Source organism: Oncorhynchus gorbuscha, linkage group LG24 (assembly GCF_021184085.1).
Source record: "Oncorhynchus gorbuscha isolate QuinsamMale2020 ecotype Even-year linkage group LG24, OgorEven_v1.0, whole genome shotgun sequence".
Classification (NCBI taxonomy): domain Eukaryota; kingdom Metazoa; phylum Chordata; class Actinopteri; order Salmoniformes; family Salmonidae; genus Oncorhynchus; species Oncorhynchus gorbuscha.
The window spans coordinates 16,119,145-16,143,623 of NC_060196.1; the positions used below are offsets into that span (position 1 = coordinate 16,119,145).

The following is a 24,479-nucleotide window of genomic DNA, read 5'->3' on the forward strand; positions in this document are numbered from 1 at the left end:
TCAACTACATTCATTTAAGAATAGCTGCATATTCTGGTTTAGTGAACATTTAGGATAGCATAGTCCCAAATGTCATTGCATCAGTAGACTGTACAGTATGGTTTGCATGGATTCAATGTTGTGACCTCTGGCCAGACAACTCGAGCTGGGGTGTAATCATTAGTCAGTTGCAACGTTCCGTTTTGCAACAAAGGAGTTTAATTTGGACTAATTCGGGTAGGTATTTCCGTTTCGTTTTCTTCCTTTTAAGAAACGCTTTGCAACAATAGGCGTAATGAATATGCCCCTTGCGTGGGTTGTCAACACTTATGTACACGTCAGTGTTTCGCAAGGGAACCAGGAAGTAGCGCGAATTATGTGCAGCTGATATTCTGTATATTTGAAAGGTGAGTCCCCCCCCCCCCACCATTTACTGTCCATATTACATTTTCTCGGTGCTTTTTTTATGTGCTGCATTATTGGCATGAAAGCGTCTTTCAAAAATCTGCAAACTCGTTCTGAAACGGGTCTGCCCGATACCTTAGTGACAGCCACCGGTTTGCTAACTATTCATTAGCCAGTTAGCTTTAGCCGAAAAGCTTGAATGTATGCTTTGCCAAGCGCAGTTCCTAAAATATTTTAATACGTTGTAATAGTTAAAGGTATTTCTTTATACAACTTTGCAGGTAACGGTATGTATTTCTTTTCATAGTCGACGAGGCAACATTGCATTGGCTATAAAACTACTAGTTAGTACTGTACAGTAGTTGCAAGCAATGTTGTTGCCTACTGCTGAAGATGAGGTCTAGGTAGCTAGCTGCTTTTAGCAACTCTAGTATTTACACACTAGCGTTGTCAATTAGCTTACAAAACAACTTAATATTCCCCCGGAAGCCAGAAGTTAAATACATTTTCAATTTACTCTATATTGACTGTAGGCGGAATGCCACAAGAGGGGGGAAAATATGAATGTAGAAATAAACAATACCCAAACGTAGGTCTGTTGTAGACCCATGTAGTTCCTCCGCGAGATTTGCCAGACAATTTAAACAGAGTTATTCTGCTGCTCTATGTTTGCTACATACTTCAGTCGTTTTGGGGGTTGTACATAGCAAGTAGCCAGCAATTGAAGTATCAAAGCCAATGAATGATTTCAAAACGCTGCTAAAACCACGTGTGGCTCTGGCCCAACCCATCGGTTTCAGTGACCAATTAGAATGGTTAGAATGTGTTTGCGTTCTAGAAATAGTTGGGGGGTGGTACTCAGATCCAGACTCATTGCTGGGAAGAAACTAAAGGCTTCTGCATGCTTTGGTTCGGCTGGCACCTAGAGGAGTGAACAAGTGTGCTCTCGTACTCCCTTTGAAGACCTTCACTTTGAAAAACAAGTGGCAATAGTACTGTTAAATGCCATAGCCAGCATACAAAATAGCCCGAATTAATCAAAGATATAGCAATTACGTTCTTAAGTTAACTAGGATGTTTGATGCAGTATTTCTCAAATAGAAAATGTGCATGAAAACGAGTCGTCTATTGTTGAATGACGGTGAACACTTCATTGAAGAATCCCTACTGTTGACCAATGAGCGACGAAGGGAAAAATGTAATGTGCACGAACAGCCGAAAAACCCTTTTGCCACATTTACTTTGCAGTGCTACTTCAGTGCCTTGTTGCGAACAGGATGCAGGTTTTGGAATAGTTTTTATTCTGTACGGGCTTCCTTCTTTTCACTGTCAATTAGGTAAGTATTGTAGAGTGTAGATCAATGTTGTTGATCCATCCTCAGTTTTCTCCTATCACCTATAACTGTTTTAAAGTCACCATTGACCTCATGGTAAAATCCCTAAGCGGTTACGTTCCTCTCATACAACTCAGTTAGGAAGGACACCTGTATCTTTTCTTCCTCCTCAGCTGGAAGGATGGGCAGGCAGAGGAAGAGAGTGGTGACCGGCGAGGCTGACCCCCCTCCCACAAGGAAAGACGAGAAGCCTGCCACCCTACAACGCAAGGAGAAAAAAAAGAAGCTCGACATTGGCAAAATCTTCATCAACATCTCCATCGGCCTCTGCATCTTCAGCCTTATCTGGTTCTTCTATGCCCTTTACATGCGTTCCTCGCTGGCCAAACGGGTGGTAACTTTGCACCACTCGTCGCCTGTCCTCGATGCCAACAGCACCAGCGCTGAGGTCTCCCCTGAGAGGTTTTGGGGCTCCTACCGACCCCAGGTCTACTTTGGGATGAAAACCAGGAGCCCAAGATCTGTTGTCACAGGTACAAGACTGTTGTTTCTCTACATTCATCCTTAAATATTTGCTAATACTATTGACTAAAGTGGCAGTTGGCAATAACTGTGTGCTATGTGGCAAGCAGTACTAACCCGTTAGTTACTTGCCAGAGGAACACAATGGAAATAAATTGTATAAGTGTTAACCTCATATTATATCAGGGTTTATGTTAGGAACCTACCTCTTAAGGAGCCTATCGTTACCCCTTAAGGTCGAAGGATTTTATCTTATTTTCAGAGGTAGACTGGGTCTGGCAGCTAAAACAGCCAAATACCCTTATCTAAACTTGATCGATTATTAATTGAGATTTGGTTCTAGAAATATAAAGCCCTTTACTTTCATGTCACATCAAAAATCATTTTACAAATTATATTTATACTGTACACTGTTTTATCACAGTTGCAGCCAACAGTATTTTTCAGTGACGACACGTTTCTGGCGGCCTTCTTCCGTTACACACATGTGTTCGGAGCATGCTAGTAAGCACAGGGTGACCGTTTGTCTACCGTAAACACTCGCTGTAACATGGAGATAAGACCGTGTGGGAAGACTAACCCTATCTTTTTATTTCTCAACTGGTAATTGAAGCGAGCTTGCCATTCAGGTGCATAGACAACTAGGCAGGCTTCAACGCGTCACACACCACTTTGCAATGAACTGGAGGCAGTATGGATTTTGAAAACATATACTTAATTGTTTGAAACCCCAACGTCTTACTACATATTATGAGGCATGTCTTTCCTTGATTCAAAGTAGCCTAGCCAAAATGCAAACAAACGTGCAGGTAATTATTTTTTATAAAGACTTCCATACGCCATTGAAACCAACTGTAATTTATTGACCCGTAGCCAAAGGCACAATACTAGTCGTATTAACAACCCAGGCTCGTTGTCTTTAGATCTCCACTCTTTCATCATTTCTAATGGATATTTTCATCTGTCTCGTGAAACCGCTAATTGTATTAGGGAACGAACATTCGCGCATAGCCTAACTGCCTTTTGCGCATTTATAATGTGAATAAATCATATTTGATCAACATTTTAAGCTAAACGTTCGGATCTGTTATATGAACCTTGTAGTTTATTGTGTTTTTTTAATGTAGCCTAGACCTACTGATTGTATGGTTTTGGGATCTATCGTCTCAACTGTCCCTGTCTGTTATATTTCTTTCTCGCACAGAACAAGCTGACCAAAATTATAGGTCAACTTTTCTGCTATGGGGGATAGTAGATTGACATAGGCGAGTGATTTTTTTATTTATTTTTGTTACACGTCTCGTTGGCTGCGGAAAAGTACATGTGGACAGCTATTCGTCAAATTGCTAATCGAGATTCGGTAGGAAGGACACACGCCATTGCATCCTCAAATTGCCTGTTTTGTTAAGATGAATAACGGTAATGTGATTTATTTCATTCTGAGCACCATGGGTGGACGCTCTAACCAGGTTACGCACTTAACTGCGTATGGATCCGTTACATGTATTAAATGTCCGGTAAATTAAAATGCTGCTGGTCAAATGTCCAGCGCCACATTTCTCAAACGGAAACGCTGGATTTTGGGGTTTCCGTTAGAAAAATGTGGCGCTGGACATTTGACCAGCAGTCATTTTAATTTATACATAATCCATGAACATGTTTAACATTTCATATTTTGGGGAATGATGAAATAAATCATGTGTTTCCATTTTTCTACAGGGATGATGTGGATGCGTCAGTTCTCTGAGGTGGACGTGAACCTCAGGCACACGTGCGAGCAGGGTGACAGGCTGCAGGGCTATGGCTGGCTGATGCATGATGGCCTCAGCTTTGGTGTGCAGGAGATCCACGACAGCGACTTTACGCTCACCACAGAGTTTGTCAAGCGGATGGGCGGTGAGCACGGAGGGGACTGGACCTGGAGGATCACAGCCAAGCAGCATGTGAGTGTGGCAGGATACATTCACACACCTTTAAACCCATATTTTATTCTGATTATTTGTCTTACATTGAAAGACATTTGAGTTTTGAAACTATTCATATTGTCTAATGGTATGAAGAGAAAAAAAAGAATTAGAATGCTACTGAACACAGAGATTTTCTCTCCCATTTCGCTAAGTTTCAAAACATTTTCTCCATCTTACTGAACATGACCCAGTTCTTCCTTCCCCCAGAGTTCGGCTCCCCACGCGCCAGTCATCTCCCTGATGTTCTACGCTGCTGCCGACACCCAGGGTTATCTGGAGGCCCACGTGGAAGAGAGGAACCGTCTAGGTTCCATCACTGGGTTCTCAGAGGAGCTGGGGAATTTCAAGATCACCTTCCGCAAGCCTGTCGCTGGGGAGTCTTCCAGTGCAAAATATGCCAGGTAGGTACTCCTCCCAAACTGCTAACGTTAGCATTTTCTAACCCAAAAACCATCAGAGAGAAAGATTTTTGAAAACAGTGGACAAATATGCCACAATAGACCTTATTAATATAATACCAAGCAATATTAAATACATGAAGAAAATCAGAAGAAGATTTTCTAAATGAAAAATAGAAATAGCACATAATCAATCTTTATCAATTAAGTCAGTGAGCCTGTCAAGAGGGAAACATGATATGTGAAAGAAATCATGTAGAATGAAACAAAGCATTGCAAATAATAAAGGCACAGCTGCTACCGCAATGCATTGAGACACAAAGCAGAGCTAGGACATGTCCTCAGTGTCTGCGATGAAGATGGCCAACCAAACTGCTGTTCTGGCTCTGATATAAAGGTTTTGTTCAACCTATTGAGGGACAGAACAGAGAGACATTGATCTGTTCCAGTGGTAAAGTCAATAGAGACTCCGATGCATAGGAATTGAAGGAACAGCAAGATTTCATGAGGAGGTTTCATAATCAAGCCACAATGCAGGCCAGTAAAGAGTGTTGAATAGAAGGTCGGAAGAGCAGGAACACAGCAACCAAAACAAGCCGATCACAAGTGTGTCTGCCATTTAGACAGGAAAGGACAAGGCTCCTTTTCAGTTTTCATTCAACATAACACATCGGTCAGTATGCGGTACTCTTTGTCCCTGACCCTTGGCTGAAGTAGTATGAAATCACAGGTCTTGCCACTTTTCAGGAGGCCAATGCACTCTGAAGGGTATAAAACCCCATGGTGACTGCAGGTCAAAGATATTGGTGCCTTGCTCCAATTCTGAGAGGAAGCTTTGGAAAAATGAGAACATGAGAGATTCCTGCTACCTTCAGGGTGGTTCACCTTTGTCTTCTCTCCTTTCCTCAGCTACAACTACCTCCAGACCATGTCGCCAGGCTTGGAGAGGCTGACGGACATTGTGAGGAACAGCTTGAACCGCAGATTTGTCTACAGCCACCCCTCTGGCGAGAAGAGGCAGTACATTGCGGTGGACACCTACAAACCCCAGCACCAGCCGAAATCAGCCGACCCCAGAAAGGAGAGCGACTTTGTCCTGCACCAGGTCACCGTCCAGACGCCCTTCCAGATTGAGGTCCTGTTCGAGTCTGGTAGCTTCCGCGATCGTCCCAACCAGCTGTCTGCGGCGGCCATGACAGAGGAGCTGGAGAAGAGGAAGGCGGCGTTCGACGCCAAGTTCGAGAAGACGTTCGGCCTCCAGGCCAAAGGCTTGGGCCAGGCCCAGGTGAAGTTCAGCAAGGCGGCGCTGAGCAACATGCTGGGCGGGATGGGTTACTTCTACGGCCAGTCGGTGGTCCAGTCGGTGTACAATGAGTACCCGCTGCTCTACCCCGAGGGTGCTCTGTTCACCGCCGTGCCCTCGCGTTCCTTCTTCCCCCGGGGGTTCCTGTGGGACGAAGGCTTCCACCAGCTGCTGCTCAGCAAGTGGGACCCGCAGGTGACGCGGGAGGCCACGGCTCACTGGTTGGACCTGGTCAATATGGAGGGATGGATTCCCCGGGAGCAGATCCTTGGTGACGAGGCGCGCAGCAAGGTTCCTGCCGAGTTTGTGGTGCAGCGCAATGAGAACGCCAACCCGCCCACCCTCTTCTTGGCCCTGCAGAAGCTAGTGGAGCAGCTCCAAGCCAACCCGGACGCAGAGTCCTCACGGCCCACCCTGCCCTTCCTCCGCAGGCTCTACCCCCGGCTCCAGACGTGGTTTGAGTGGTACAACACCACCCAGACAGGCCCGCTGCCCAACTCCTACCGCTGGCGGGGCCGTGACAAGGACACCAACCTCTTCCTCAATCCCAAGACGCTGACATCTGGCCTGGATGACTATCCGCGGGCCTCGCATCCATCAGCTGAGGAGCGCCACGTGGACCTGCACTGCTGGATGGCCTTGGCGTCAGGCACCATGGCCAGCGTAGCCCGGCTGCTGGGAGAGCCACACCAGGAGTACGAGCGCACCCACCAGACGCTCAGCGACAACGCACTGCTGGACGAGCTGCACTGGTCAGACCAGCTTCGCTCCTTCAGCGACTATGGAAACCACACGCAGGCGGTGTCGCTGCAGCAGGAGAAGGTGTATGTGCCCCCAGGGCAGCCGAGGCACCAGTTTCCCGTGGCGCGCCTGGTGCGCTCAGTCCGCCGGGCCCCCAAGCCGCAGTTCGTCAATGCTTTGGGCTACATCAGCCTATTCCCCTTCCTGCTGCACGTCCTAACGCCCGACTCGCCCAAGCTAGAGCACATCTTCAGAGACATGAGGGACGCGGACAAGCTGTGGACGCCCTACGGCCTGCGCTCTCTGTCCAGGGCCGACCCACTCTACATGAAACGCAACACAGAGCACGATGCCCCCTACTGGCGGGGCCCCATATGGATCAACATTAACTACCTGGCTGTCAGGGCCCTGCACCACTATGGCAACACTGAGGGGCCATATCAGGAGAAGGCGGCCACCCTCTACCAGGAACTCAGAACTAATATCATGAACAATGTTTACAGACAGTATGCAGAGACTGGGTATATATGGGAACAGTACAATGACAGCACGGGCAGTGGGCAAGGGAGCCATCCCTTCACCGGCTGGTCGGCACTAACTGTTTTGATAATGGCTGAGCAGTATTGACACTGATGCAAAAAAAAAATATCTTGCTTTTTGTAAGATGTTCTCTTAAAATGTGCCATTTTTACTCCCTCCATCTGTCTCCTTAATGCCAATAGATGTTAGGTCTATAATTTTAAGATTTTCTCAAATAATATGATTTTCTCAAATGATAACTAAAGAACTCCAATGTTCCAATTTTTCACCTTTGGCTGTCTCATTGAGTGTTTGTACAAAGCCCATACCCAAAAGAACGCATGAAAGGTTATTTTTGACTACCCCATATACTTCTCAATGAACTCCCCAAGTGCAGCCTGACTGAGAGAAGTCTGTCTGATGGCAGAAACCTTTTTAAGAACTATAGTAACAATAGTAGTAGCAAAAGAATAGTCTTGACATAAATCATTCAAATGGTATCATATCAAGACTACTGCAGGAACTGATGCACTTTTCAAAGTCAATCATTCAAGCGTTTTTTTTTTTTTGTCTCCTCAGATGTTTTCTGTTGAACAAAATAATACTTGTATTGAGAAATAGTGTATTCAGTCTTAAAATATTTGATCCCTAGGTTAATTTTGTTTCGGGTTGCTTTGTCCCGTCATACAATCTCATTTAAGCCCGTATAAAATTGAGAAATAAGTTTTGATGTCGTCAAGTGTTTTGCTGCGAACAAACGGTTTCCTGTTAATTTTATCAATGCAAAACAAGACGGAGATGTGTTGTATCTCCACTGGTAGCAGATGCCCTGAGTGAGTGGCACGGAATAACATGACTAACTTCATTGCGTTGGTTTGTTACATCTTCAGTGGAAAGAACAATAAACATTTCAAACCCTTATGTATTGTTTCTGACTGCTGATTTCCTTTTTTTTTCAGTGTCTGTGGGAAGGATGATTTACATTCAAGTCATTATCGCCTTTTAGGAAAGACATATATTTGCTCAAAATCTACCATTGTGTGGTGTTACTCTAGCCTCTGGTTTTGGTAACCAATCATTACATATTAGCAAGTTAATGAAAGTAGATCTTTTTTTTAAATAGTTTATAGCAGTGCTTATTAAGGTGTATTAAACTACAGCTGATAATGTACACTTCTAATAGGAGTGACCCTCCAGATCGGTGACTGGGTCAATTTGTCTCTCTTTGATTCCTTGCATCCTCTCTCCTAACCTCCTCCTCAACCATATTGGACAAGATGGTCCATGGATCCTTCCCTGGGAGCTCTTTCTCCGATGGGTTTTAAGTAACAGGAGAGGCGAGGAAAGGTGAATTGAGAAAGAGCCACTATGGGAGCCTGAACCTGGTCCTTTGTCAGACTGCGACACACGAAGGACAGCCGCTGACGTCAATCCGCAGAGAGTCATTGTTTCTGCGGTGCCCGTTACCATGGCGAGGCGTCGTTGTGAAGGGGCCCCTGGGCAAATTGGATAAAATGGACAGGCTCGGAGTGCATCGCCGGTGTCAACTTCTTTTCAAGTGTTGACATGCAGAGAGTCGAGACACATACAAACACGACAGGAGCATAGTGTACAGTGGCTAGATCTTTGTTAACACAGCAGTGTGTGTATGAACACCATTCCAGAGGGCCTGGCTCCTGATTGCACTGATGTTGGTTTCCAGCTTCCACGTGACCCTGGGACAGAATCCTTTCTGGCTTTCATGTTATCACAGCCTTTGATTAGATGTGTAGTTCAAGGTTGGTCTCGGCGCTGTCAGGTTTGCAGTTCTATAAATAGGCCTATGCTCAGGAGAAAGAGGCACTGGCTGTAGCTAGTTTGGCTCCAAAGTGCAGTTAGAGAATGATTGCAAAAGTTGAAAAAGAGAGCAACTCAACATTCAGTATTTATCTTAAAACTGTCATCACCAACATAAAGCAGACATCTTTTCTGTGTTCTTGTCATTTCCCTCACTTTTGGGAAGTAGGCTACTGGAAATGTTTTATTAAAAAACAGAAGCGCAACTGCCATAGTCCTTATTTCACGTTCTGCTAATGGTGATTTATCCTTTTTATTGATATACATAGAGACATTTATTGTTCATCGTCGTTAGCCCCAATGTAGAATAGGGTTGCAAAAGTCCTGTAACTTTCCCCAAATTCCCAGGTTTTCCAGCCTACTGATTCCCAGGAACATCCCAAACAAAATGTATAATGTAAAAAGAAATGGGAATTTTGGAAATGTTAGCAACCAACAATTGAGTGGAGTGTGGAAGTGATAGTTCACTCTGTTGTTCGGTAGGGAGGAGATGTGTCAGAGGTTCCACATCAGAGGACGGCAGTGCAGAGGGTTTAGCACAGTGGTATTCAGACCTTTTCAGCGGAGACCCTCATTTTTCCGCCAGAATTTCAGTGGACCCCATTTTTTTCCACAATAATTTGTTGCAAACCCACCCCAAGTGACACAACCTTAAAATCGGTCAATTTAGATTTTTACATCAACAAATAACCTTAAAATCATTGCATTTATCTCTTATGAAATAAGTACATAAGTACATTTACTCAATAACATGTCAATACTCAATAACATTGTATCTTTCAAATTTTCTTTCTAAAAAACATATGTATATTGTTCTATACAATAATCTCTACTCTTAAATATGATATATATTTTTTAAATCACATTTTGGGGAAACCATTGCAGTTTCCACATGACCGGTTTAGCACAGTGCTGCTGGGTCAAATGTGCATGGGTAATATATTGTTGCTTTAGAATTTGACCCCTTGACCTGATAATGCTGGTCATCATGGGCCTTGGGCCTGAGTAATATGGTAGAACCACAAGCGCACACCTCTCTCTCACTCTCACACTGAGGAAATGTATTCCACATTTCCACATCCCCTCCAAGCAATGGCAGTCAGTCAGAAAAAAACGTGTTAATTCCTTTGAAGAGAGCGGCCCATCAGTGTGACTAAAGCATTCACCGAGCATTTCCCCTGTTCCGAAGACCCCTTTTTTCACAGTGAAATGGGATAATAGCCAAATGGCATCGGAGCTCACTAATGTGGCTGTATAATAAACAGATGAGTCAGGCCCATGGTGTCGGTCTATTCATTGGTGCATTTTCTCTGTATGGATTTACAGCCAACAATATGTGAGCTTCCTCTGGAGAATTTGTGACTGCCCAATACCCTGTTAGAAGGAAGCAATGTGTAGGGCAAAGTCTCACATTTCAATTATTGCATTGTTTGCCTTTAAAAAAAGCAAATGACATATGGAGAGCATCATTCAAGTAATGCTGGTTGGAGATCGAAATGGAGAACCCCTCTTTCAGCACAGCTATCTAGAATGCAATGACTAGAAAGTTATGCTAGAGGGAGCTGATTAATAACCAAGTGTGTTTCTTCATTCCAAATGGACCCTTAATCCCCTGCCTCCTACCCCTTAGGACTTCCTGTAGACATGGAAGGCTTGCATGAATGTAAGCAGTATGGTAAATCACTTTACCTTACCCTCTGATAGGTTGGGTGGAGTTTTGCTTATCCAATCCTTTCAGATCGACAGGAGTGTCCAGGACAAGGGGTCCATTCGGAATTGAACATTGCACTGCCGGCAGATTTGTACGTCGGGATGTTAAGGAAATGTTCGGGGTTAGAGTTAGGTTAATGGGGCTGAGGTTAGGGTGAAAGTTATGGTCAGATTTGACTGTTTTCCCTCACCTTTTGCCCTTTGTCATTTTTTTCTCCCTCTTTCTTTGTTTTGTGTGTAAGGAGTATTTTGACACATTTGTTTGTAAAATACACTGTAAATAAATGTTGATTTGATTTGGTTAGGCATATGGTGAGTCTGACCGACTTCAGGCACCATACAAAATCTGCCGGCCGCATATAGCAACACTTCCAACGAATCAAGCTTTTCTGGAGTTGGAGAAAAGCTCTTTTTGAATACAGTTCGACTATCGCTTTACACTTACAATTGAGAAGTGCAGTACATTAGCCCTATAAATGGGTAATTATGCTAATGGATCAATTTGTGTTACATGTGATGGTGGTAATGAAGAGTATCTCTAGGCAATTCACTGGCTGTGCGTAGATCCTAGATCATTGTTTCATGCTGACACGTACATTAGAGTCAATGGAGCGTGTTCTCATAGATACAGGGGAGACTTGTCAGCGGCTTTGTCCTGGGGTGATATGATAATGTTGGGGGGGGGGATCACCTTACTCTCCGCTGACACAGGTTTTCAAATTAGGTGAGAATGCCGGCAGCCTCTGGCTCTGTCTATGAGCTCACGCTATGACGTTTAGGTTTGTTTGTGCGTGTGACTGTGTGTGGATTCCACAACACACCCCGTGGCTAAACTGGCCCCTCTGAGCTCGGCTAATGTTTTTTTTTCCCTCACTCCCAGCTCCCAAACACTCATTAGCGCGTCTCACAATTATTAAAATGCTGATGTTGACGCCAAGCGGCGGGCGTACACTCTGGTGGCGCCTCGCCTCTGACATCACTGCCTCTCCCAGGGGAGCATGGGATGTCGATAGACGCAAGAGCGGAGCGTCGAGTGTGTGGTGTGTGTCCGTCCGTCCGTTAGCAAAACAAAACAACATCCTCTTCCTGCGCAGCTCCCTGTCTTCCCTCCCCTCACTAGTTAGGCCTATTGTCCTCACCACCACCGACAACAAATGCCCTCCACACTTTCTTATCTTTCATAATAGAGCTCACCTGATATGCCACCACACTCACTCCCTTCCTCCCTCCCTTCCTTCTCTCTCCCCAGGACTGGTTCTCGCATCTCTCCGTGACCCTCTCCCCGCCCTCATGCCCAGCACCTCTACCCCTCTGCCCCCTTCAGAAGCCTACAGTGCATTCCAGCAACCAGAAGCACCCAGCAGCAGCCGCTCCATCCAGTATCTCTACAGTACCCACACTGCCCTCTGTGCTGGTTATGTAAAGCCTGGCCGCTATAAATAGTGCTCACCCAGGATCTTTTGTCTTTACCTGCTCTTCGCTCTTAGCCCAACAGTTTTATATCTGGAGTGAAGCTGTGGAAAGCTAGTGCCATGCCGAGCGGCCGTAACCATAGTTACTTTTGTTAGCCCGGCCGAGCCTTTGCATTCTCTCAGTCTTGTTGCCTCAGAACAGCTGCAAGTTATTTGTTTGTATTCACTATTCCCTCTCACTATCTATCTCTATCTATCTCTCTCTCTTGTGATTGTGCATCAAAAAGGTGATTGAATCACTGTTTGGCCTATCAGATATCCTTTATTTCGAGCGTGGACTGTCATCATAACCCATTCTCCCTGTTGCATATTGTCTATGTATCAAATAAGCAAGACTGCATCAAACTCAGCAGTCAATATATGCTTGTAGAATATCTCACAAATGGCAGTCGAAGGCAGTCAGAATGTTGGCCCCTATTGATTTTGAATAGTACAGATGGTTTTTAAGTGGGGTCTAGATTTTGCGTGGACATTTGGGTAGGGCATTTTGTGCCCTTGGAGGTAGTTGTTGCACCTTGCAGAGAAAATCATACAGCTTTCCTCAGCTTTGTTTTAACTGTATAATCATCACCCTACTGTACAAGTGATTTTCACTGTTCAAGGCCATCTGTCACTCACAACACAATGACAGCCTAGCACTTCAGGTTCTATTTCACCCTGAGTAACTTCCAACCAAGCTAAATATTGCCCTTACCCTCAACATCGACCACAAAGGGTATCATTTCACTGTTATAATTTCACTCTGCGTTCCATTACGCCACTTTAACTTCCAAGCCTCTGAGTAGTTAGGTAACGGTAGGTAGCTGGCACAGGGCCAGTGGGACCAGCAAGTTGGCCTGTCAGAGTGCTACTCGAGCGGGGATCCTGTGGTGAGAGGAGGGCAGGGTTGGGTAGGGGCCCAGATGAGTGTGAGATGTGTGGGGGTGTTTTGGCGAGGGGGAGGGCTGGGTGAACCGCTGGTGCTGAAGCCCACTGCCACCATCTGCAGTCCCGATTGGAGAAAGAAGTGCAGGCTCTAATCCCATCGCTGCTGGAGAGGAGAGGAAAAGTGAGGAGAGAAGAGAGGGAAGGGGCGGCCGGGGACAGAGGTGGGCGAGCGGACGGGTGTATTTTAAGAACACAGGGGGAACCTGCCACACCGACCAACAGACAGGGGCCTAGTTACCCGGGCTTCCCTAACCCATCACTCCCACAGAGACAGAGAGAAAGAGCTGCTCCTTCAAAAGAAAAACCACGCTTCCGCTCCTCTCTCTCTTTCTCTCTCTCCCTCTTTCTCTCTGCTCTCTCCATCACCCGGTGTTTGAATGATGGTATATGTAACTATGCGTGGCCCAACGAGAGAGAGATCGAGAGAGGGAAGGGATAAAAAAATATATAAAAAATACTTGGCAGCCGAGGCGAGCATCTTGTATTTATAGCGAGTCGTGTTTCCGGCAGAGGTTTCTTGGTGTTTACCACTCCCAATCCATTTGATTCGCTTCTCTTCAGAAGCCCTATTCTACATCCATCCAGGTTTAGACTGAGATGTTCTCTCATCTGTTGCCTAAGGGGGGTATTTCATATTTTAATGTGGGGGACTTTCTTGTCAGAAATGGACTGGGTGGGGGGTGGGGGGGGGGGGTTATAGGATTTCTCCTTCTCTTTTTGTGGTATTGCCTCCAAAAACCTGTTGTATCTAGGTAATTAAATTCAAATGTATCGGTGAATAAACAGCTCTTGAGCTCAAGCCTGAATACTGGATATAAATGATTATGGTTGTGTTCCCCATAGTGTGCTACTTTTGACCAACGCCCTATGGGGACGAAATACGGAATAGGGTGCCATTTTAGGACACAGTCCTGCATTATAGAGTATGATAGTGTATGCATTTCATTACCATATGGATGGTTTCAGGGGAGGATACTCTATGCTCTGTATACAGTCTTCCCTCTATAAGGAATTGTATATAAAGGATTCTCTCTATTCTCTACCAGGAACTGTATATGTCCAATGGGGAGCTTCTAATGACCACAGATGTTATGCTTTGATGAAGGTTAATTGGCACATTCAATTGGCTAAAGAGAGAGCGCATGCTTAACCCTTATCCCTATATCCTTCTAGGCCTTTCAGCATGCTCTGCAGTTTCCTTCAAGCATCCTGCTTTGTGTGCTCTTTCAGCAATGGGATAGGCACCATGTTTACTGTAGGTCATCCATGATGTCTCAACTGGCACTGTATTCCCTACATAGGGCTTCTGGTTAAAAACGTTTTACTGTAAAGGAAATAGGTGCCATTTGGTTAACAGCCCAGTTTTAAAAAATCAAATCAAATCACACCCAGTTCAATAAAAAGATAGCCTGGTCCCAGATCTGTATGTGCTGTCTCGCCAACTTGACAATGACCATAGGAGTTGACCAGGCTAGGACAGTTTTCAAAGGTCCATATTCAATATGTAGGTCATTATTGTCCTGGTAAAGGAAGTGTGTTTCATCATCTGTAACTTTATTAATAGTGGTGTAGCAATGATTGTGTTGTACTTCTATTATGCGTCCCAAATGGCACCCTTTTCCCTACATGCCATGGTCAAAGGTAGTGCACTATATGGGAAATAGGGTGCCATTTGGGATGGACATTATTCAAAGTGTGCCTCCTGAACCTGGGAAGATATCCTTTCATTCCAGCCATGTTTTGTGTTTTAGCACTAGCCAACTCGTTGAACATTATTCTTTGATGTCAACGCCATGCTATGATCTAGAAGGAGCATCCAATCCTAAAACTAGCCTACCAAATTCCATAATAGAAATCCGACTTCTTTTACACAGCATACAATAACACCTGTGTCTGATTAAACTTTTACATGCACTAAATTGGGCTCTGTGCAATAATCTCGGTAAGTGCTGACATTACGCAAATCCATTAGGCTTCTTGGCCCTGTGGTATTTCGCCAGGGAGCAGAGAGGTTAGCGTGCACTCTGCAGTTATCTTAACAGCGTTCTAAACCCTGTGGCTCTAAATGGCACACTATTCCCTATATGGTGCACTAGCTTCGACCCAAGACCTGGTCAAAAGTAGTGCACTATATGGTGCTATTCGGGACGGATACCTCTGTGTGATCAGATCTGTTTTAATAGACTTCAATGGGTTTACTTGAAGACATCTCCGAGAGACGTAACATTTCGAGGCCCTAGAATTAGAGCAGCTAGAGGCACGTCACTGAGGTGAAAACGATTTGTTCCAGAGAATGTCAAAGCCTCGCTGGCTGGCGCGAGCAGTAGCGCATTAGGCTATTATCATAACTTAGAAAGTGGACGGGGAGTGCTCCTCTCTCCATATGCAGTTACGGCAACGATTTTGAAGATCCATTCTTACTCTTCAAATCGGTGTCATTTGCGAGCTAGGAGAGAACACAACTGAGATGGCAAACCATGTGTGTTTTATTTGAAATTGCCAGCCTATAAGTTTTACAAAGAGACACCCCCACACCATGTATTTGGCTTTAGCGAGTTTAGGTAGGCAATACCATTACCACTTGTCATCGTATTGCAATATGTAGCCTAGACTATCGGTTCAATACACTTGTGCAATAATATAGATTACATGTGAAATGAATTAAGCAGGGAATATGATCCAATGAGCTTCCATAGCGTTTATATGGTGACAGTGCTCAAATCTGCACTGGCGTGTTCCTGAAATCACCCATGTAAGGGCGATGGAATGTGGCGATACAAGGGTGCTTTCAGGACCGTGGACAGCGCAACGGCTGATTTGCGCTGCTTGTATGAAAGTGTACACTCGGTGTACAAAACATTAAGAACACCTGCTCTTTCCATGACAGACTGACCAGGTGAAACTCAATATTAGGAAGGTGTTCTTAATGTTTTGTACACTCAGTGTTTATCGACTTTTTGATATCATAGAAAGAAAACTCATGCACATAACAGTTTGTCCCCTCGATTTAAACAACTTTCCCCATAGGGACATGTGCTACATCGCCTCTATGGACCCAGCATCAGATAGAGAAAATAAAACGCCTTTTTTATTGTTTGAAATGTCAACGTCTGTGAGGACAGGTTGGTTCAACCACTGAACACTTCGGGGTATTATCGATTTCCCCCGCATACCTGAAAGGCCAACCCTTTAGATAGCCTAGTGTTTTGTAGTTTAGGCTCTCAGCACGGTGACAACACCACCACAGCGGTCACGTTTGCTATTAGACAACGATGGAAGTGAATGAGTGAAAACAGTTCAGTGCTGAGCAGCAACAGCGTGTAGGAAGCAATTACCAGCAAGGACTTTTCCTGAGTCGCATTTATAAAAGAAAACAGCATCCAGGCCTACCTTTCTGTCGCCCACATGTGCTCAGTGGGGCCACGACATTAGAACTGATCGAGTTTGAAGTAGCAGCAGCTACACTATATATACAAAGTATGTGATACAAAAGTATGTGGACATCCCTTCAAATGAGTGGATTCGGCTATTTCAGCCACACCCCGTTGATGACAGAATTGAGCACACAGCCATGCAATCGCCATAGACAAACATTGGCAGTAGAATGGCCTTACTGAAGAGTTCAGTGACTTTCAACGTGGCACCATCATAGGATTCCACCTTTCCAACAAGTCAGTTCATCAAATTTCTTCCCTGCTAGAGATGCCCCGGTCAATTGTCAGTGCTGTTATTGTGAAGTGGAAACATCTAGGACCAACAATGGCTCGCCCGTCAAGTGGTAGCCCACACAAGCTCACAGAATGGGACCACCGAGTGCTGAAGCGCATAGCTCGTAAAAATCGTCTGTTGCACCACTCACTACCAAATTCCTAACTGCCTCTGAAGCAAGGTCAGCCCAAGAACTGTTAGTCGGCAGCTTCATGAAATGGGTTTCCATGGCTGAGCAGCTGCACACAAGCCTAAGATCACCATGCTCATTGACAAGCGTCGGCTGGAGTGGTGTAAAGCTCGCCGCCATTGGACTCTGGAGCAGTGGAAACACGTTCTCTAGAGTGGCGAATCACGCTTCATCATCTGGCAGTCCAACAGACTAATCTGGGTTTGGCGGTTGCCAGGAGAACGCTACCTGACCCAATGCATAGTGTCAACTGTAAAGTTTGGTGGAGAAGAAATAATGGCCTTGGGGCTGTTTTTCATGGTTCGGGCTAGGCCCCTTAAATCGAGTGAAGGGAATTCCTAACGCTACAGCATACACTGACACTCTAGATGATTCTGTGCTTCCAATTTTGTGGCAACAGTTTGGTGAAGGCCCTTTCCTGTTTCAGCATGACAATGCCCCTGTGCACAAAGTGAGGTCTATAAAGAAATTGTTTGTCAAGATCGGTGTGGAAGAACTTGACTGGCCTGCACATAGCCCTGACCTCAACCCTACACAAAGCCCTGACCCCAACCCTATCAAGCACCTTTGGGATGAATTGTAACGCTGATTGCGAGCTAGGCCTAATTGCCCAACATCAGTGCCGACCTCACTAATGCTCTTGCAGCAATGTTCCAACATCTAGTGGATAGCCTTCCCAGAAGAGTGGAGGTTGTTATAGCAGCAAAGGGGGGGGGGGCAACTCCATATTAATGCCCATGATTTTGGCTGACGAGCAGGTGTCCAGATACCTTTGGTCATGTAGTGTACAACAAAAATCTCAAATGTTTCAAGGATTAGGTCTATAACCTCTGTTATAAGGTGACCCAGTGCCTCTCTCTTTTGAGTTTAAGGTGTGTCATCTTTTGATGTGAGCAATTGCATTACCTAGATAACCTACAGGTTGCATCCCAAAGGGCACCCTATTCCCCATGGGCCCTGTGTCAAAATCAGTGCACTACAAAGGAAACAGGGTGCCTACAACTGTTACCTTTTTATGTTATACAAGCCCATGGTCAAACTTTCAGAACCAGTTAAATATTGATGGGTGCAGTAACTTCAGCTGCCACAATAGAAGGGGGTGGGGGGTGTATCTCTTCTTCCTTGGCTACATCACAGTTAACTTGATTTGTATAGTATCTCTTCTATTAATCCTACAGTGAAGTGAAATTGACGCTCAGTAGCCTAAACGTAACGTCATATGGTCTAAAGCCTTCCCAATCCTAATTTGTTTGCTTCATGAGAAAGTTATTAAGTGTGTTGGTGTGTTGATTGGTGGCAGAAGACATTGTACATCTCCACACGGCATCGAATGACTGTCTAAAAGCTACCATGTTTTCTAGTCGACCGAGTTAAATGCAAGAACACTTGCCATGCCACTGCCATGATATATTGTTATCATGATTTGATAAATCAAGCGTTTATTCTCATACATAACATTAACATACCCGATGGTAAATCAATGGCAGTCTCTCTCGCAGATCCAAGAGACTTGTTGCAACGTCAGAATCGTAACTCTCCTTTTTTTGGGGAAGCCCGTCACATCCTCTGTCCATGTATGGGCATGAAGTTTACACGCAGCGGGGAATCCTCTCACTGGAGCCGGTGAATGGGGGGAGGGGTCTATCGACCCGCCGGAGTGTATATAAGGAGAGGGAAGCCACTGGTGTGAAACCTACCCACAGCAACAGATAGCCGAAAAGCTACAAAGCGATACAACACGCAGTCATCTGGACAAAAAGGAAATTTCCAAATATTTATTGACACCTTTTTCCTCAAACGACCACCAGCACATTTCGGGGATAATTGACGGCCCCGTGCATCAGAGGGGAAAGGACACATAATTTGTATTTGTTTCGTTTAGTTAAAAAAAAAAATCTACCTACACTTACCTGGATTGACAGACTTGAAATCAATCTCGCAATCATGCTGAATAACATGGATATGAACTCTAAAGATTCCTTCTACCCTCAGTTTGAGAATTGTAACGGTTCTTCCCTGGGGATGGAAAATAGTGCTCGGAAAGATACCCAGGAGATGTTTTCGGACGCAGAGAGAGGAACACCTACCCAGTTTACCCATGGTAAATTCGCAGTAGCCTCTTGCTGCATTGCATAATGTGATAAATCAATATGCATGCATTGATAGTTTGAATAACATAGTTTGTGGTTGCACATTGTATTTTATTAAAAACATCGCATGGATTTCACTTGTCCCATTTGCGACGGTGCATGTTACGCATGTATGCTTATTGATTACATAACGACTTTCATTTATGTGCATTTTTTAGTCTAAAATCAACATTTGTAATGACAAACTTTCCCTCTTTCTTTTTCAGAGGGAGCACCTGTAACCCTGAAAACCGAGGCCTCCAACTCAGATTTCGCCTTTAATCCCTGCGAGGGGCCCAAAGGCAGCTACTCCTCCTCCCTCGCCTACTCAGGCAGCTTCTATGTCGAGGCGACTCAGGGGGGGCCGTGCAGCACAGAGACATTGCTCAACATGATCACAGAAATTGTCGGTATTTCTACGTTACCAATCTCCGAAGTTCAACTGAGCACCATGGACAGCAGCAGCTTCGGCGACGCCGGCGTCCAGAGGCAATCCACCTGCAGCGCCACCCCGCCCCTGTACTCGCCGGGGCAGACATGTCCCAGCTACCCCGACGGTCAATCCGGCGGCCAAGCTCAAGATTCAGCCTCTCCCCAGGTGAGCTTCGGCTCCCCAGCTCAAGTCCGAAACAGCACCACCGAGCCACAGTCAGAAGCTGCGCCTTTTCCAGTGGTGGTTAAGAATGAGTTCGAGAGCAGCTGTTACGAATGGGGCACGTTCAATAAATCGGACTCCTATTTGGAAACGGGCTTCCAATCATCAGAAACGTTCCCGATGTCCACTGACTTCCCGTCTGACCAACAAGTGGATGTAAAGGACCTTTTGGACTCATTTTCCCCAATGTGTCCAAACTCAGGGATGGAGTTCAAAGTTGAAGGCGGAATCAAGCAGGAGCAGTGCTATTCTGACACCTGCTCTCAGAGTTTCTGCAGTTCTCTTTACTCCAACTACCCAGTGCCAGTCATGGACCTCTCAACCAACAACCTCCTCAAGCCAGCTATGTTTCCCAACATGGAACTTCCGCCATTATCTAATCAGTGCGATTCGTCTTGCCAGCTGACCTCACCAGCTTTACCCAGTACTATAGACTCAATTCTTTACTCCTCCTTATTGCCAGACTCCTTTGCCCAAAGTTACACGCCGCGCGCGCAAAAGGCACCGCGTGTTAGAAAAAGCCCCGCGGCCTCCACCGGGCCTGCCAAAGAGAAACCCTTCACCTGCCCCATGGAGAACTGCGACCGGCGCTTCTCACGCTCGGATGAACTCAACAGGCACATCCGCATCCACACCGGACACAAACCTTTTCAGTGCCGCATCTGTCTGCGCAGTTTCAGCCGTAGCGATCACCTCACCACCCACACCCGGACTCACACGGGAGAGAAGCCGTTCTCCTGCGACGTATGCGGCAAAAGGTTCGCCCGGAGCGACGAGAGGAAAAGGCACGGTCGCGTGCACCTGAAACAGAAAGAGAAGATGGAGCTGAAGCCACAAGTGATCACCGCGTGGCCATTTACTCTTCCGGATGGAATTTGAAGAGACACCACTACGCACACGAGTGGCTCTGTCCACACAACATTACAATCTTTCCGTCGAAGATAAAAAGCTTGACAGTTCATTGCTGATTACAGGTCGACGTATCAACGTTTGCGATGTGACATATAGGTCGAGTGAAATTGGTTTGACTGTGAAAGTCTCTGTAGGGAGTCTTATAATAAGGATGTTTTGCGAGTTTGATTTGCATAATGCTATATCGGAAAGTGAATTGTGAAAAGGGTCTGCTCTTTCGACCCTGGTTTATTTGCTGCTGTTGACTATGCAACACATGCATAACTTGATTGTAAAACCTTCCCGAGTTGACAGCTCAACAGACACGTGTTGTGTTTCTCTGTTACAATCAACCAATTTGGTCATGCCAAACCAAACACCAAGGCATCATAACAAATGCCTGCAGCAGTTCAGCACCCTTTCGTCTGGACAGCTCCAACTTCAAACCTCGACGAAGAAATATACCAATAAGAAAACGAACTGCATCGAAAGTGCTGGGCTGTATTGCGCTTATATCTAATTTGAGATATCCTCTATCCACTAGAAAGTCTTATATTTTATGCTTTCGAGGCTTTTTGTATTCCACTAACACTGCAACCAGTCAGATAGTGTTTCTTCAAATGCATGCTTATGTTCATGTGGTATTATTGAATATAGCCAACAAATTACTTAGTCCTCCACTTGCCGAATGGAAGTACAGGAGACTTCGTTTTATGACATGAATGTAACACATTATTCTTGGCTTTAGTCACGAAGCAGTCCATTTGTGCCAAGGTTTTGAGAATTGATTTTGCTTTGCTATCAGTATTCTATTGATTTGGTCTTTGTGTTGTATTTGAACAAAATGGTTGAATTATTACATCGTGAAAGTTATACCATAAATGGAAAATAAATATATTTGTATGACTGTACTTTGTATTTTTATAGCTGTGTATATACATATTTCAAAAGACCACTGTTTAACCTTGAATTGTTCAAGTGGGAAAGGCTTTCTTTCTTTTTTAAACATACTCACAATGTTTTACGTGTACCTTTTGGAGGGCTGGTAGCAAAATAGTGTTTTAGGTAGAGATTGTCATTTGATATAAATATATTTCTAAGACAAGTAAAAGATGACCTAACTGTTCGTGTAATAGCGACTCGAAATCTCATTTGATTCCACTGCTAATCAGTTCGTGATGAGGACTATAGTGTTAAACTAGTAAGTCATTATACATGGCTCTGGTACAGTACGATGTACTGTATTGTACTGTCAAGCCAGAATTGACTAGCAGCACAACACTAAAACATTGCTGTTGAGTAATCAGGTAGCACACATTGCTGCGAGTTTATGTACTTTTCAGATGAGATGATTTAAGACTTGACAAGGCATTGCTGATGAGGAAGCTATTCACTTTAGAAAGAAAAAAAACTATGGTTATGGCTTGGCGAGAATGTCACCAATCAGTCAGGGTACTGTAAAAAAAAAGTGTTTTAACTCGCATTAAGTTATATTAACTGCTTGGGTATATCATGAATTTTGTATATATACACAGTTTATACGAAAATACTTTCGATAAATTGAATATTGATGTTGTTATTTTTATGACAAATGTTTATGAATAAAATGTTTGGTTTTCTGGAAACATTGCAAGAGTCATTTGTCCATGCATAGAAATTCCTCAGTCCTTCCTCACCTATGCTGACAACTTCCTTTATGTAAGTAACACAGTATCTTCCACCAAAAGCAGTCATATGGATGACTATTGCGGCTGTTCCTAAAAATACACGTTCTAACGGGGCAACCTAGCACCAGCAGATAGTGGAATCCCAACATTAGACATCACAGTTCTATGTAATGTTGACTCACGAGGCTTTGGGCTCCAACACATTAAAGTGAATACCCTATTACTCAGTGTTGTGATTCTGGTCCCTCTGACATGAAAAAGGTCATGGGTTTATAGCTACCAAATGTGGAGATGAGACACTCACATTAGCTGAGGGAGAGGACACCATTATAATTGGTATTTATTTGGTATAACCTCGGGTGCAGATGTTTCGGTTTAAAACAGACCTTCATCAGAAAGACACCTTAACCATACTTCCTCTTTCCATGGAGGTCCATGGCCTGCTGTATGTTGTTCATCTCAAAGGGCCCCATAGAGATACTGTATGTCTCTATGTTTAGCCTCTCCCACGTCTAACCTGTCATCCATTCCCACAATGCTGATAGATAAGAGATCAATGATTGTTTGTTTCTCTCTCTTTGTCTCCTTGTGACCCAGTAGCGTTGCAATCTTCCCTTTTGACCTCCTCCTTTTCATGCTGTCTGTGTCGGAGAGAATGTTTACCCACTGACAGTTGTTGCTCTGACTCGCTCATCATTCGTATCCTTCGTGTCACTTATCAAAAGGAATATGCACAAAGGAAATAACATGTCCAATAACACGCCCTGCTAATTCAACGGTACTGTGACTTTGTGTGTGGTGCTGGTCTTTACCAGTATACAGTATGTCTGCTAAATGCAAATGAGCCCATTTGAATCAATGTGTCAGAGGTATTAAAAAAAAGGAAAGAAAGAAAATATTTCAATTTCTAATATTATTTCTATGCAAATGACAGATTGCACTCTTATCTGGCTATTGTGCTCTTGAGCTCGCGATCAGGGATCTCATTGGTCACTTATGAGTAAGATCAGACTTGATAAGGTTGCCTGAACAGAAACAAGCATTCTTCATGTGTTATTATGGCCCATTATTGTGCTACACTTGAGCTTTTAATAACCAATTTCTTTGAATACAATACTTATACTGTGTCACAGTCACATCATATAGTGTTAAGCCGTTGTGTCCTGAAAGTTCAATTCCCAACACTTGCATGCGAAAAGGCCTACAGTAACATCTCCAAAAAATGAAGTTATTTTATTCTATTATATTCTATGTTTGGTCGTTCTGGCTGTTTGTCAACATTAGAGCAGAGTAGAGCAGGATCTTCCCTGACTGTGGTCAAGGCAACTCAGCCCGTTGTGTCCTCCACGGAAGGGGAGTAGTGATTACCAAGAGAGGAGACAGAGAGAGTTATATCGGGATAACACAGGAGAGACCGTCGAGATCTTCAGCACACTTCCTTCTGCAGACAACTCGCTTGGACTCTCTCCGGGCAATCTGTCGTCAAATCAAATCAAATCAAATCAAATCAAATTTTATTTGTCACATACACATGGTTAGCAGATGTTAATGCGAGTGTAGCGAAATGCTTGTGCTTCTAGTTCCGACAATGCAGTGATAACCAACAAGTAATCTAACTAACAATTCCAAAACTACAGTCTTATACACAGTGTAAGGGGATAAGGAATATTTACATAAGGATATATGAATGAGTGATGGTACAGAGCAGCATACAGTAGATGGTATCGAGTACAGTATATACATATGAGATGAGTGTGTAGACAAAGTAAACAAAGTGGCATAGTTAAAGTGGCTAGTGATACATGTGTTACATAAGGATGCAGTCGATGTTGTAGAGTACAGTATATACATATGTATATGAGATGAATAATGTAGGGTAAGTAACATTATATAAGGTAGCATTGTTTAAAGTGGCTAGTGATATATTTACATCATTTCCCATCAATTCCCATTATTAAAATGGCTGGAGTTGGGTCAGTGTCAATGACAGTGTGTCGGTAGTGGTATCGGCATGCAAACAGGCAGGCAATTTAGAACACCCTGTGTGCCTGTGACGTGGCTGCCTGGCAGAACATTGCCCCTTGCCCACACCGGTGCGTAAGAGCCTGCGTTCTCTCCCGGTCTCT

The 24,479-nt window shown here is 44.4% G+C and overlaps 2 protein-coding genes across 5 annotated transcripts; both read left to right on the forward strand.

The window, feature by feature from the left end:
* The first annotated feature begins 255 nt into the window (after positions 1 to 255).
* LOC124012877 (mannosyl-oligosaccharide glucosidase-like) lies at positions 256 to 8,089 on the forward strand. Of its 4 annotated transcripts, none has more exons than XM_046326894.1 (5): positions 256 to 386; positions 1,892 to 2,251; positions 3,960 to 4,183; positions 4,415 to 4,608; positions 5,515 to 8,089. In XM_046326894.1, the coding sequence occupies exons 2-5, from the start codon at positions 1,900 to 1,902 to the stop codon at positions 7,274 to 7,276; spliced, it is 2,532 nt and encodes an 843-aa protein (XP_046182850.1). In that variant the 5' UTR covers positions 256 to 386; positions 1,892 to 1,899; the 3' UTR covers positions 7,277 to 8,089. The 4 variants fall into 4 exon arrangements, with proteins under 4 accessions (XP_046182850.1, XP_046182849.1, XP_046182852.1 ...); XM_046326893.1 differs by lacking the exon at positions 256 to 386 and adding an exon at positions 455 to 1,721; XM_046326896.1 differs by lacking the exons at positions 256 to 386; positions 1,892 to 2,251 and adding an exon at positions 2,884 to 3,049.
* Positions 8,090 to 18,715: 10,626 nt separating this feature from the next.
* LOC124013205 (early growth response protein 4-like) lies at positions 18,716 to 22,311 on the forward strand. The gene is made up of 2 exons (XM_046327449.1): positions 18,716 to 19,112; positions 19,368 to 22,311. Exons 1-2 carry the CDS (start codon positions 18,956 to 18,958, stop codon positions 20,672 to 20,674), a joined length of 1,464 nt encoding a protein of 487 aa, XP_046183405.1. The 5' UTR covers positions 18,716 to 18,955; the 3' UTR covers positions 20,675 to 22,311.
* The last annotated feature ends 2,168 nt before the right edge of the window (positions 22,312 to 24,479 follow it).